The 12217-nt window shown below is 35.5% G+C and overlaps 3 protein-coding genes across 3 annotated transcripts in view; 1 reads left to right on the plus strand and 2 right to left on the minus strand.

Annotated features, from left to right (window-relative positions):
* Window positions 1–1354, minus strand: part of LOC107630722 (probable GABA transporter 2) — a 4855-nt gene extending 3501 nt beyond the window's left edge. The window contains exons 1-3 of the mRNA XM_016333939.2: window positions 1008–1354; window positions 700–930; window positions 193–290 (exon numbers count right to left, since the gene is read on the minus strand). Of these exons, the coding sequence (XP_016189425.1) occupies window positions 193–290; window positions 700–930; window positions 1008–1092 (414 nt within the window). The 5' untranslated portion in view covers window positions 1093–1354. The remainder of the gene's footprint in view (window positions 1–192; window positions 291–699; window positions 931–1007) is intronic.
* Window positions 6005–6641, plus strand: LOC107633405 (uncharacterized mitochondrial protein AtMg00810-like). The gene is made up of 2 exons (XM_016337041.1): window positions 6005–6336; window positions 6395–6641. The coding sequence occupies exons 1-2, from the start codon at window positions 6005–6007 to the stop codon at window positions 6639–6641; spliced, it is 579 nt and encodes a 192-aa protein (XP_016192527.1).
* LOC107630721 (high mobility group B protein 6) lies at window positions 7706–9714 on the minus strand. Its single transcript, XM_016333938.2, has 4 exons — window positions 9182–9714; window positions 8979–9077; window positions 8100–8894; window positions 7706–8032 (listed from the first exon to the last, which is right to left on the minus strand). Exons 1-4 carry the CDS (start codon window positions 9632–9634, stop codon window positions 7916–7918), a joined length of 1464 nt encoding a protein of 487 aa, XP_016189424.1. The 5' UTR covers window positions 9635–9714; the 3' UTR covers window positions 7706–7915.

The raw sequence follows: 12217 nt of genomic DNA on the forward strand, positions 1-12217 counted from the left end.
AGAGTACGAGTATAAATTAATGGAGATATATACGAGTTATTCACTAGGACACAAATCTATTATACTTTCTTTTATCCTTTCTCACTTAATGACATAAAAAAGAAGGAATGTAAAAAGAGAATAACGTAGCATTGTTAGAAATATTGGCAATAATATAAGCAGAAAAGTAATACTAATAATAATTAGGCAAACCTTAAGACATTCGCCAGCAAGCAAAATTGCCCCCACACCAACTCCAGTGTTGATTGCTGTTTGAATAAAGATTACAAAATAGAACATCCATCCCGAACCTGCCACAAACCAAAGCAACCAAGAAAATGTTATCAAAATAAGAAAGAAAAAGAAATGTTATGACCAACTGAATACAACTTATTAAAATAAGTTCTACACTATATGCAGTAACGATAATAAAAAATATGCGTCTAAGAATTAAATAAAAATATTTAAATATTTTATTTATTTATTTATTTATTTATTTATTTTTGAATTAGATTGATACAAGTTAACGAGAGATTTGTTCCAAAAAATAGTGTGGAAGAATTATCTATCCTCATTGAAAAATGGCCAAATTTAGGGCTGAAACAGTAGTTTGATGGCATCGGTTATGAAAGTCAACGAAGCAGGGAATGTGGCTATAAGCAACATTGACACGTGGCAGATATAAATGGCAGTGCCGCATAGTAAGCATGGTGAAATTACCAAAGACATCGGCAGCGAGTTCGCGGAAACGGATATGGCGACGGCCTGATTTGTCGCAGTGATCGAGCACTCTAGACATGAGGAAGTAAGAGTAGAAGGTGACTAGGCCCATCACGGTGAGGCACAAGAACCCAAGGCCCCATCCCAGCCCCCTGAATGCGTACGGAAGCGTCAGTATTGTTGGCCCCACTATCGCCGTCGTTAGATGAAACCCCGCATGCCACCATTCACCTACATATACATCATTTTCTCTTGATTGTTATCATGCTGCAGGATCATATCATTGAAAACCAAAATTTGTTGATTACCTTTGGACTCGAGGACGAAGGCGGCTCCGGCGTCGTCCTCGTTGCGGCTCTCTGGGGAGATGTCCCCTTTAGGTGGTTCTGCCATGGTTGGTTGTGTCTTGTGGATTCCGGGGATATCTATTTATATATGGTAATGGAAATTGGCAATTGCAAAATAGTAATAATAATATCAGTAAAAGACAAGAGAGGAGACTAGGAGAGTGGAGTGGTGGGACTGGGAGGGGCGAATGTTGGCTAGGCAAGGGGGAAAGGGGCAGAGCGCTTTCACATTTACACATTTAGGATTTGGCATTTTCTGAACATACGGATATGTATAATTCATGTATGTTCACACTTAAAAGTTTTCCTTAATCTATACTAAGAAGGAGAGGCAGTGCATGCGCGGAGACATCGACTTTTACCATTTAAGTGAAGCAGAGCAAAGCATTAACTCTAGAGGAGGCAGAGGAGGCAGTTGAGGGAGGAAGAGGGAGAGTATTAACATCATGAGGGAAATCTAATGTGTAGGCTGATTTAGTAAAATTTTTACAATCTTTCTAGGTAGACCATTGAATATCTAAACAATGTGAATAATGGGTTGATTTTTTAGCCATCGAAGATTAAAAAGAAAAATCACTCCAACTCAAGTTAAAAATAGTGTAAAAATTATTAACTTTTAATCTAATTTTAATTCTACTATTAAAATTTTAACCATTTTTTTTAATCCTAATTACACTCCTTTTTAATTCAAACTCCCTCCTCAATGCCACTATCTTATGCCGTCACCAACTTCAAGTGCTGAATTAAGAACAAACATTCTATTTGCATGAAGAATAAATTTTCATTTACATTAAGAATAAACATCTCATTTGCATGAAAAATAAACATCCACATATTTATATAAAACTTTCGCTGCATACCTCCTCACAGCATCAATATGCGTGTCCAGTATATTGCTGTAAACGTAGCCTTTTGGATCCATGCTGTGCGGCGTTGTGAGGTTCATGGCGAAAATAGCGGAGAAAGGAGGGAAGGAAGAAGCGTGAACTTGTAAAAGATATAGTAGACACTAAGGCAAATTTGAGTAATAGTGCTAGTGCAGGTCAAGAAAAGCAAGACTCTGTTAGTATGAGTCATAAGTATAAATACGAAGTCCTTGCTTTCAAAATGAAAAAGAGATGCGATACATATTTCTTATAATCCCAATTTTGCTTTTACTGTATTTTCTTCTTTACTAAGTTGCCTTAAGTTCTTTCTTGGTTTTCACTATCTAACTTGTATACATCATTATCATCATGCCCCTGTTTTCTATTCATCTTTCTTCTTGAAAATTACATGCTTCAATTCTCTTCAGATGGTATCTAGAGCTTAGGTTTTTACTCTTTAATGGCTAAATCACCTTCTAATTCTAACTCTGTCAACAGTAACAACAACCCCCAAAATGTCGTCACATCTGTTCCTACCACGGTATGCTTCTTGAATCAACGATTACTCACCCCGATTGGAAATAAATTTGGTGAAAATAATTACAAGACTTGGTTACAACAAGCCGTGGCTACCATTTATGGACAAGATTTACAAGATCATCTTTTATCAGAAAAAATTCTCCCTCAATACCTTTCTAAAGAAGATCGAATTGCTGGAAAAAAATCTGCTCACTACAAGCAGTGGAGGCAAGATGATTCCAATCTCATGTCATGGATGCTTGCATCAATTGATCCGAATTTCAAAAACAAAGTGGTAGGCAGTGCTTTTAGTTTTCAAATATGAAAAAAATTAAAGATTACTTCGCTAAGTCAACCCTGTACAAAATCAAACAACTCAAGGCACAATTGAAACTCATCAAGAAACATGGATTATCTGCCTCTGATTATATGTTCAAAGTCAAACATGTTGCTGACTCTCTTGCGGCTTTAGGAAGCCCTCTTACATCAGTAGAGCATATTAAAGCACTTTTTTTGAGGGTCTGAATTCTGATTATGAATTGCTAATCTTTACTGTCAATGCAAAATAAAAAATGTACTTGTTAAGTGAAGTTGAAACTCTCATTATGACTCATGATGATATGGTAGATAAGTTTTGAAATTCAGATAGTTTAATGGCATAGGCTCATTTGACACAAGGCAATTTTTTATCTTCCATCAATCAAAGAAGGGGTTTTGGAGGACGACGAGGCAGAGGGGGTAGGTTCTCTTGAGGACGCAGGTTTTTTAATTCAAATTCTAGACCACAATGCCAAGTTTGTGGTCGTACGGGTCATATTGCTTGGCATTGCTATCATAGATTTGATCAACAAATTCCTCCTCTCTCAAATCCCACTACACCCCTTTATAGACTTCAATTTCATTTTTCTTCATCTTCTACACCATCATCACAATTATCAGTGCTATCTACCATGCCACCGCCACCTATAGCATTCTTTCATCATCTTGAGGCATACATGGCTGTTCCCTCATCAGTAGCAGACACTTTTTGGTATCTAAACACAGGTGCATCTCACCATGTCACCCCAAATCACTCCAACCTACTTACTAACACAGAATATTTTGGCCCAGATCAAGTTCTTATAGGTGATGGTCATGTTTGTCTATTAAACATTATGAAAATTCAATTCTTTATGCACAAGACTCAAATAAATGGTTTCAATTACAAAAGTTAATTCACACACCACATATCACAAAGAATTTAATCAGTATTTCAAAATTTGCTCAAGATAACAACGTTTTCTTTAAATTTCATGTCTTTGTTTGCTTTGTTAAATGTCAGTTCTCCAAGAAGGTTCTCTTGCAAGGATTTCGTAGAGGAGGAATCTACAAATTTATTAATGTTGTTGTTCCTCATTTTTCTTCTTCAAATTTTATACCTAGAGTTCTAGCTATTACATGTTCTTCTTTTGAATTGTGGCACAAGAGGCTGAGATATGCTGCCAAACAAACTATATACACAGTCTTAAATAAATACAATATTATTACTCAGAATATAATTGACTCCTTTAATTCAACTTTTGATAATTCGTTGTGTGAAAACTGTGTTTATGCAAAATTACACAAGGTGCCTTTTCTGATTCTACTACTACAGTACTACTTACACTACACCTCTTCAATTAGTATATTCTGACGTTTGGGCCCAGCCCCTATTATATCTCATCTTGATTTTTGGTACTATGTTATATTTGTTGATGCATATAGTAAGTACACTTGTCTATATCTATTACAATCTAAATCTCAAGTATATATTACATTTTTATAATATAAGACTCATTGAAAATTTAACAGGACATAAATTGAAGGAGTTACAAACTGATCATGAAGGAGAGTATAGCTCCAATAGTTTTAAAGAATTTATACTTAAATATGGAATACATCATAGATATTCATGTCCTCGTACACATGAACAAAATGGCAAGGCTGAGAAAAAGCATCGTCATGTTATAGAAACAGCTTTGGCAATGCTTTCTACAGCTTCCCTTCCTTTTACCTTTTGGAATGAAGCAGTAATTACTGCGACATACTTAATCAATAGATTACTTACTCCTATTCTCCAAGGTAAGACACCATATGAATTATTATTTAATCAAATTCCTTATTATCAACATTTGAGAATTTTGGGCAACACATGTTATCCACTGCTGACACCCTATAACAAACATAAGTTTGATTATAGATCTCACAAGTGCCTTTTTTTGGGATATGCAGCGAATCACAAAGGTTATAGGTGCTTGTCACCCACTGGTAAGGTATTTATTAGTAGACATATTGCCTTTGATGAATCTATATTTTCATATAAAGAATTATTTGTAAATTCATCTAATGACTTACGGTATATGAAGACTAGTACTAATAATAATTTTATTAATAAGAATTTTTTCAGACTATTCCTACTATATCAACATATGTTGGTTTACCTACACAAACACTCTCTCATGATCAGCCCTCCCATAATCCAACTCTTCATAAGTCGAGTAATGGTACTAACCATGGTACTAACACTAGCTCTAATATAAAAATTTCTCAGTCTAATCAAGTTTCTCCTTCAATTCTGCACCATGAAACCCCTATTCCTGGTTCTACTATAGAGAGTCAGTTATCCTGTAATAGTTCACAACATAGTCATAGTGTACGACAAAATTCTCCCATTCCACCAAACACTAATGTCCACCCTATGAATACCAGATCCAAGACAGGCAAGTCTGAACCCAAAATTTTTCTAACTAAACATAGTGATGAGAAATCTAAAGAAAGACCACAAAAAACTGTAGCTACTGCTCTCATTATACCACACTGGTATGAGGCTATGAAAGAAGAATATAATGTCCTTATGAGAACTAATACCTGGAACCTAGTGTTGCTACCACCGCATGCTAAAATAATAGGCTCTAAATGGATTTTCACTACTAAAAAGAATCTTGATGAATCTGTGCAGAAATACAAAGCACGATTAGTTGCACAAGATTTTGGACAAGTGAAGGTTTTGATTTTGACCAGATTTTTGGTCCAGTGATTAGGCCTACTACTGTGAGAATTGTGCTAAGCTTAGCCTTATCCAAAGGTTGGGTTATTCGATAATTTGATTTTAATAACGCATTCTTGAATGGAGATTTATCTCAAATTATTTATATGCAGCAACACAGGAGTTTTGAAGTCAATTTTGAAACCTTAGTGTGCAAACTAAATCGATCCCTATATGGTCTAAAGCAAGCACCACGAGAATGGTTCCTAAAGTTAAACAAAACTCTAAAAATATTTGGCTTTACCACTGCAAAATCATATACCTCTTTGTTTTTGAAATACACTTCTAATCATGTCATATATCTTCTATGCTATGTAGATGACATCATTATTATAGGGAGTGATTCAACTCAAGTTGACTTGATGATTAAAACTTTAAATATAGTTTTTTCATTAAAGGATCTAGGTGAACTGAGTTATTTTCTAGGTGTTGAAGTTAGAAGAACTGTTGCAGGACATATTCATTTATCTCAAACAAAATATGTGAATGATTTACTTTCAAAAGTAAACATGGGAGAGACAAGTGCAATGCCAACTCCCATGATATCATCTCTTCAGCTGTTGACTACAAGTTCAGAAGAATTTGAGAATCCAAGACTATATAGATCTGTTGTTGGAAGTCTTCATTATCTCATAATAACCACATCAGACATTTCCTTCGTTGTGAGCAAGGTTAGTCAGTTTATGCATAAACCCTTGCTTGCACATTGGAAGGCTCTAAAGAGAGTTCTTCGGTATCTTCGAGGCATTAAGCAACAAGGATTACTCTTTCATAAGAATACAGAATTCAGATTGTATGGATTTGCTGATGCTGATTGGGCATCAAACCTTGAAGACTGCAGGTCAATCACTGGGTTTTGTATTTTTTTTAGGATCTAATCTTGTGTCTTGGTGTTGTAGGAAGCAAATCACTGTCAGTAGGAGCTCGACAGAGGCTGAATTTCGAAGTCTTGCAGCGCATGTAGCAAAGACAGTTTGGATCAAGAACTTGTTGCTCGAATTCAAAGTTCAACTTCAGACATCTCCAACAATTTTCTGTGACAACTTAAGCACTGTAATTCCTCCAATCCAGTGTTACATGACAAAACTAAGCACTTCCAACTTGATATACAGTTTGTTCGAGACAATATCAAAAGCAATGAACTAAATGTGGTCCATATCCCAGGTCAAGAGTAGATTGCTGATTTATTGACCAAACCCTTGTCAGCAGCAACCTTTGATAAGCTCAAGTACAAACTTAGAGTGGTCCCAAGACCAATCATAAGTTTGAGGAGGGGTGTAAAATATATAGTGGATACTAAGGGAGTAATAGTGCTAGTGCAGGTCAAGAAAAGCAAGACTCTGTTAGTATGAGTCATAAGTATAAATACGAAGTCCTTACTTTCAAGATGAAAGAGGTGTGATACATATTTCTCATAATCCCAAATTTACTTTTACTGTATTTTCTTCTTTACTAAGTTGCCCTAAGTTTTTTCTTGATTTTCACTATTTATCTTGTATACATCATCATCATACCTCTGTTTTCTATTCATTTTTTCTTTTTGAAAATTACATGCTTCAATTCTCTTCAAAGAACTGCCATGAAATCTTGCGGTCGAGGCCATGGGAGGCGAAAACGGAGTGGTCTAAATGGCTTTGAACAATGCATTGGCGTCGAGGTGGTCGTCATTGTTGTTGACGGTGGGGTGAGTTGCGACGGTGAAGGCGGGGGCTGCTGTAGGTTTTTAAAAATTTTCAAAAATATTATTTATTTTAATTCAATTCAATTTTGTTCATAACATATTAAAAAACGCTACTGACTCAAATACTGCAAGCCACCTGCTCAAATATGGGTCGAATGCTCAAATTAATGGATACATAAAGTCCTCACTCTTTCATTTTACCCCGATGTATGACTATATCCTTCTCAACGGTCAACACTTCTGCTCCAGCGTAGGTGTTGTGAGGATAAAAAGATATCACGATCGTTTTTTTCTTAAATATGATTATACTCCCGGATAAGATTGATAATGTATTATTAGTGTCTTTCTAATTTTTATATAGTTATTGATATTTTTCTGAGAACTTTCTCACAAAACGTGATGTATTTATATAACTAATACTTTTTTTTTTTTAAAGTAGCAATAGTAGTTAATAAAGGGAGTATATTGCAGTTTTAGTGGGTGCGCACAATAATTTGGAACAAAATGGCCGACAGTCTTCTCCCTAAAGTTAATGACTTTTAATGTTAATATTTTAAGATAGATCCGAGAATAAGCATTCCATTTTCTTACTGAGACGGTACACATCATAAACACCACGACATTTCAACCATTCTAAACTTGAACTACTTAACATACTACTAGAGCTAGAAGAAACCTAAACACAAGTCTTGTTCAATCCAAACTTGAACATGTCATTTCAACAAATCTTAAGGCCACATCATTCTTCAGTTGAAGTAGCAATGGTTTTGTTGTATTCCTCCAATTCCTTCTTGTACACTTCCATTGCTTCACTTGCTTTCCCATTCCATATTTGTCTCTCTTCCTCGCTCAGTTCCTATAGCCATAATAATAATAATAATAATATGTAAACTGGGACAAGTAAAAAGAATAATCAATAGTACCTGCCACTTCAATGAAATGAGTGCATTAAGGGTGGAAATGTTGATTCCTGGACGTTCCTCCTGTAAAGCTTTCCTTGCTTCCTTGCTGAATAAGAGGAATGAGGATGGAGGCCTCTTAGGCCTGTTTGGGTCAGAATTCTTATCTTCCTTGTTCTGCTTCTTCTTCTGCTTTGTTTTCTTGATGAGGATTTCAGTTTTCTCTTTCTTCTTGAGGAGCTGCAACGCTTCCTGCTTCTGAAGCTTCATGTGCTCCTCCTCTTCCTTCATGAGATTTGCAGCCTCTTCATGTTTCCTCTGCTTATAAGCTTCCATTTCTTGAACATACTGCTCCTTCTTCTTATTCGCCATCTCCTCGTAAGGCCTCTTCTGTTCCTCCGTCATGTTCTTCCACTCTTCCCCTGTGATCTTCGCAACTTCCACAACGCTCTTGTTCTCCGCAACAAGAGCCGCACGCCTATCGTTTGTGAAAAGGATATATGCTGACATCGGGTGCTTTGGCTTCAATGGATCCTTCTCTTTCTTGTTCTTCTTTGTAGTCTCTTTCTCTGCTTCTTGTCTGAACTGCATGTACTGTTCAAGAAGCTCCATCGCCATCTTCTGCTTCTGATCCTCTTCCAACAGCTTCAGTGCCTCCGTCTCGCGCTTTTCCTTCGCCATTACCTCCATATATGCTTCTTTTTCAGCATTGTACTTCTCTTCGTACGGCTTCTTCTCTTCAGCGCTAACTGTCTTCCATTTAGCCCCCAACATGTTTGAGATGTCCTTGAATTCTGCCTCTGGGTTTGTTTTCTTGATCTGACAAAAGCCAACCCTTCAATAAGTTAGTCTCAATTCTTAAAAGCAAAAGGAACCTTTTTGAGATATTTGTTGGATTAATACCTCATTCCATTGATCCTTGCACCACAGAATGTAAGGAGCAGAGGGCCTTTTCTTCTTGTCCTTCTTGTCTTGTTCCTTATCTTTCGGAAGAGGCAAGTTCTGAAATTTTATGAACACCGTTAGTAAAAAAAGAAAGCAAAACAAGAACAGGGAGTGAAAAAAAAAAAAAAGAAAAAATCAAGATCCAAGCATGGCAAACAAACCATGGTGGGTTTGAACTCCTTCAACTTCTGGAGCTTCTTGAGCTCGGTCTGGAGCTTCTCCTGTTCCTTGCCTCGGTTTTCAAGCTCTTGGTCCTTGAGCTTGAGGGCCTCATCCTTGGCTTTTAAGAGCTCCTCGGTTTTCTCCTTCTCGAGGTGCAGCTGCTGCAGCTTCTCCTGCATCTCAAGCAACTCTTTCTCAAAAGAAGGAGATTGCTGCTGCTGCTGCTTCGTGCTTTGTTTCTTTGAAGCAGCTCTTCCTTTCTTGGGTTGAGAAACGGTGGTGGTGGTGTCGAGGTTCTCCTTCATTATCACTTGTTCAGAAATTGGAGGTGTGAATTCTGAGACCTTGGTGGTGATGGTGTTTGCGGACTCATTTGTTGACGAGTTTTTGTCCTTGAGAGCCCTTTTGCTCCTTGACCTCCTTGTGGGAACTTCTGCAGCAGTGTCAGCCATGGATTATGTGATGTCAAGAAAGAAAAGGGAAATGGAAACAGAGAAATTGATTTCAGTGTTTGTTTATGGAGAAGAAGAGGCGCGGGGTCGCTTTTAAGGGACGGATTGTGACGCAACGCAACGGTCGAATTTTTCAAATTTTGAAACAGGAACGAAAGTGTGTTCCTTGCGAATTTGACCGTTGGTGCCAAGGAAGAGATAACAACTATGTATGTCAGTCCAGCGGAATTGGAATAATACGGTCAACTATTTACTCAAAACAATTTATTCTACCACCTAAAAATAAATTTTTATTTTATAAATTATTATTTTATCAATTATCTATTATATTTATTAACAATCAAATACAAAAATAACATCCAATTATATCCTCCATTCATCCTAATAATTCCAATTGATTAAAAAATTAACTTTGATCTCGTTACGTTCGTCTATGGCTTCCAAATCGTGTTTCCTTGAAATTCAATCGATTGGTTTACACTATATCACAAAATAATCGATTGAAAGTTGTAAAGTAGAATGGTAAAAAGCTTAAACCAATCGATTGTTTATACTTTCCAATCGAATGAATGCCTCAAAACAATCGATTGTTGTTGTTACTCAATCGATTGAATTCACGAAAACAACATGGATTTTCCAAATACAATCGATTGGAAAGTGATAACATTGAAGTTTTAGCCAAATTCAATCGATTGGTAATGTAATCCAATGGATCGGAAGGTGATGAAGTTGAATGTTTTGTCAATTTCAATCGATTGGTAATGGTACCCATCTACTCAATCAATTATTTTTTATTATACCAACAAGCTATTGAACCAACTTGGTTAAACTTGGTTACCAAAATAATTTCGTCATGTAGTATCACGGATTTAATTAATACTAGTAGAAATACATTTCCTTCGTCCAAACTAGACCAAACTACAGGATCAATGATTTAAGTTAAGTGATAAAAATTGTTCTTATGTTAATACATTGATATTGGTGCAAGAAGATAATAAGATCCTGATCATGGTGATTGAAAAAAAAAATTGGATTAATGAGGATTTGTACAACCTATTTGTGATTTATGAAAGTAGAATAGAATAAATTGTGCAAAATCCTACAGAATTCTGAAAAATGAGAACATTACCAATCAGATGGATATTCCATTACCAATCGATTGAAATTGGCAAAACATTCAACTTCATCACCTTCCAATCGATTGGATTACATTACCAATCGATTGAATTTGGCTAAAACTTCAATGTCATCACTTTTCAATCGATTGTATTTGGCAAATTCATGTTGTTTTCGTGAAATTCAATCAATTGAGTAACAACAACAATCGATTGTTTTGAGGCATTCATTCGATTGGAAAGTATAAACAATCGATTGGTTTAAGCTTTTTACCATTCTACCTTACAACTTTCAATCGATTGTTTTGTGATATAGTGTAAACCAATCGATTGAGTTATCATTCAATCGATTGTTTTGAAAAACCAATCGATTGCATTTCAAGGAAACACGATTTGGAAGCCATGGACGAACGTAACGAGATCAAAGTTAATTTTTTAATTAATTGGAATTATTAGGATGAATGGAGGATATAATTGGTTATTATTTTTGTATTTGATTGTTAATAAATATAATAGATAATTGATAAAATAATAATTTATAAAATAAAAAACTATTTTTATAATTAAATAAAATATATGGGGTTGATTTGTAATTAAAATTAGTTCAAAGACTACGTAGCAATTGATAAAAAAACTCCAAAAATATGTTTTCTACTTGGACCACTAAGTGGTCCAAAGGTTTCTGGACCACCGAATCCTGAGCCAACATACTACATCTCGAATACTAAGAGGATAAACCAACTATAGACGAGATCCAGCACTATAACATAATAAACAGTTGACGTATCCTGAGAGCACTTGAGATACGTGTCATGTGCAGAAACGGGTACTGCCGTATTGAAGTACAGATGGTCCCCAACAATTTATTTGCAACGGAAACATCAACTGACTTAATGCGACTTAGCACATAGTTGGAGTTTTGGATGTTTTTAAATAAATAAAATAAATATTTTAATTATTGAAATAAGTAATTTGGAGAGTGTTTACCGTTTTCCGTAACATACATTATCTCGTTTGCAAGATAAGTATAGTCATATCTCTTGATCCACTTTCCATCTCCATTAACCTCTATTTCTCTCTATTTCTCCCTTTCTCGAGTGTTTTCTTGATATTTTTGAGTTGCTTGGACGTTACGGTACGCGTGCACACGGGATCTTGATATCAACCGCCCCAATAATAATTGGGACGAGAGCAATCGACTTCGAGATTAGTGTTATTTATATTTTTAAATAAATAAGCATATGTGATTATAGTTAGGATATTTTTAGAGATGTAGTGTTTTTGCACGCGAGTAGAATGGCTTATCTTTAGGTTACATAAAATAAGTAAGTAGGCAACTAATGAACATTTGTTAGGAATTTTTTTAAATAAATAATTTAATTATTTAATTATCGTAATAAATAATTTGTAGCGTATTTATTAATTTACATTACATTGATTTATTTCGTTTATACTTTAAATGAGATAG

The sequence above is a fragment of the Arachis ipaensis genome, chromosome B03 (assembly GCF_000816755.2).
Source record: "Arachis ipaensis cultivar K30076 chromosome B03, Araip1.1, whole genome shotgun sequence".
In the NCBI taxonomy this organism is placed as follows: Eukaryota; Viridiplantae; Streptophyta; class Magnoliopsida; order Fabales; family Fabaceae; genus Arachis; species Arachis ipaensis.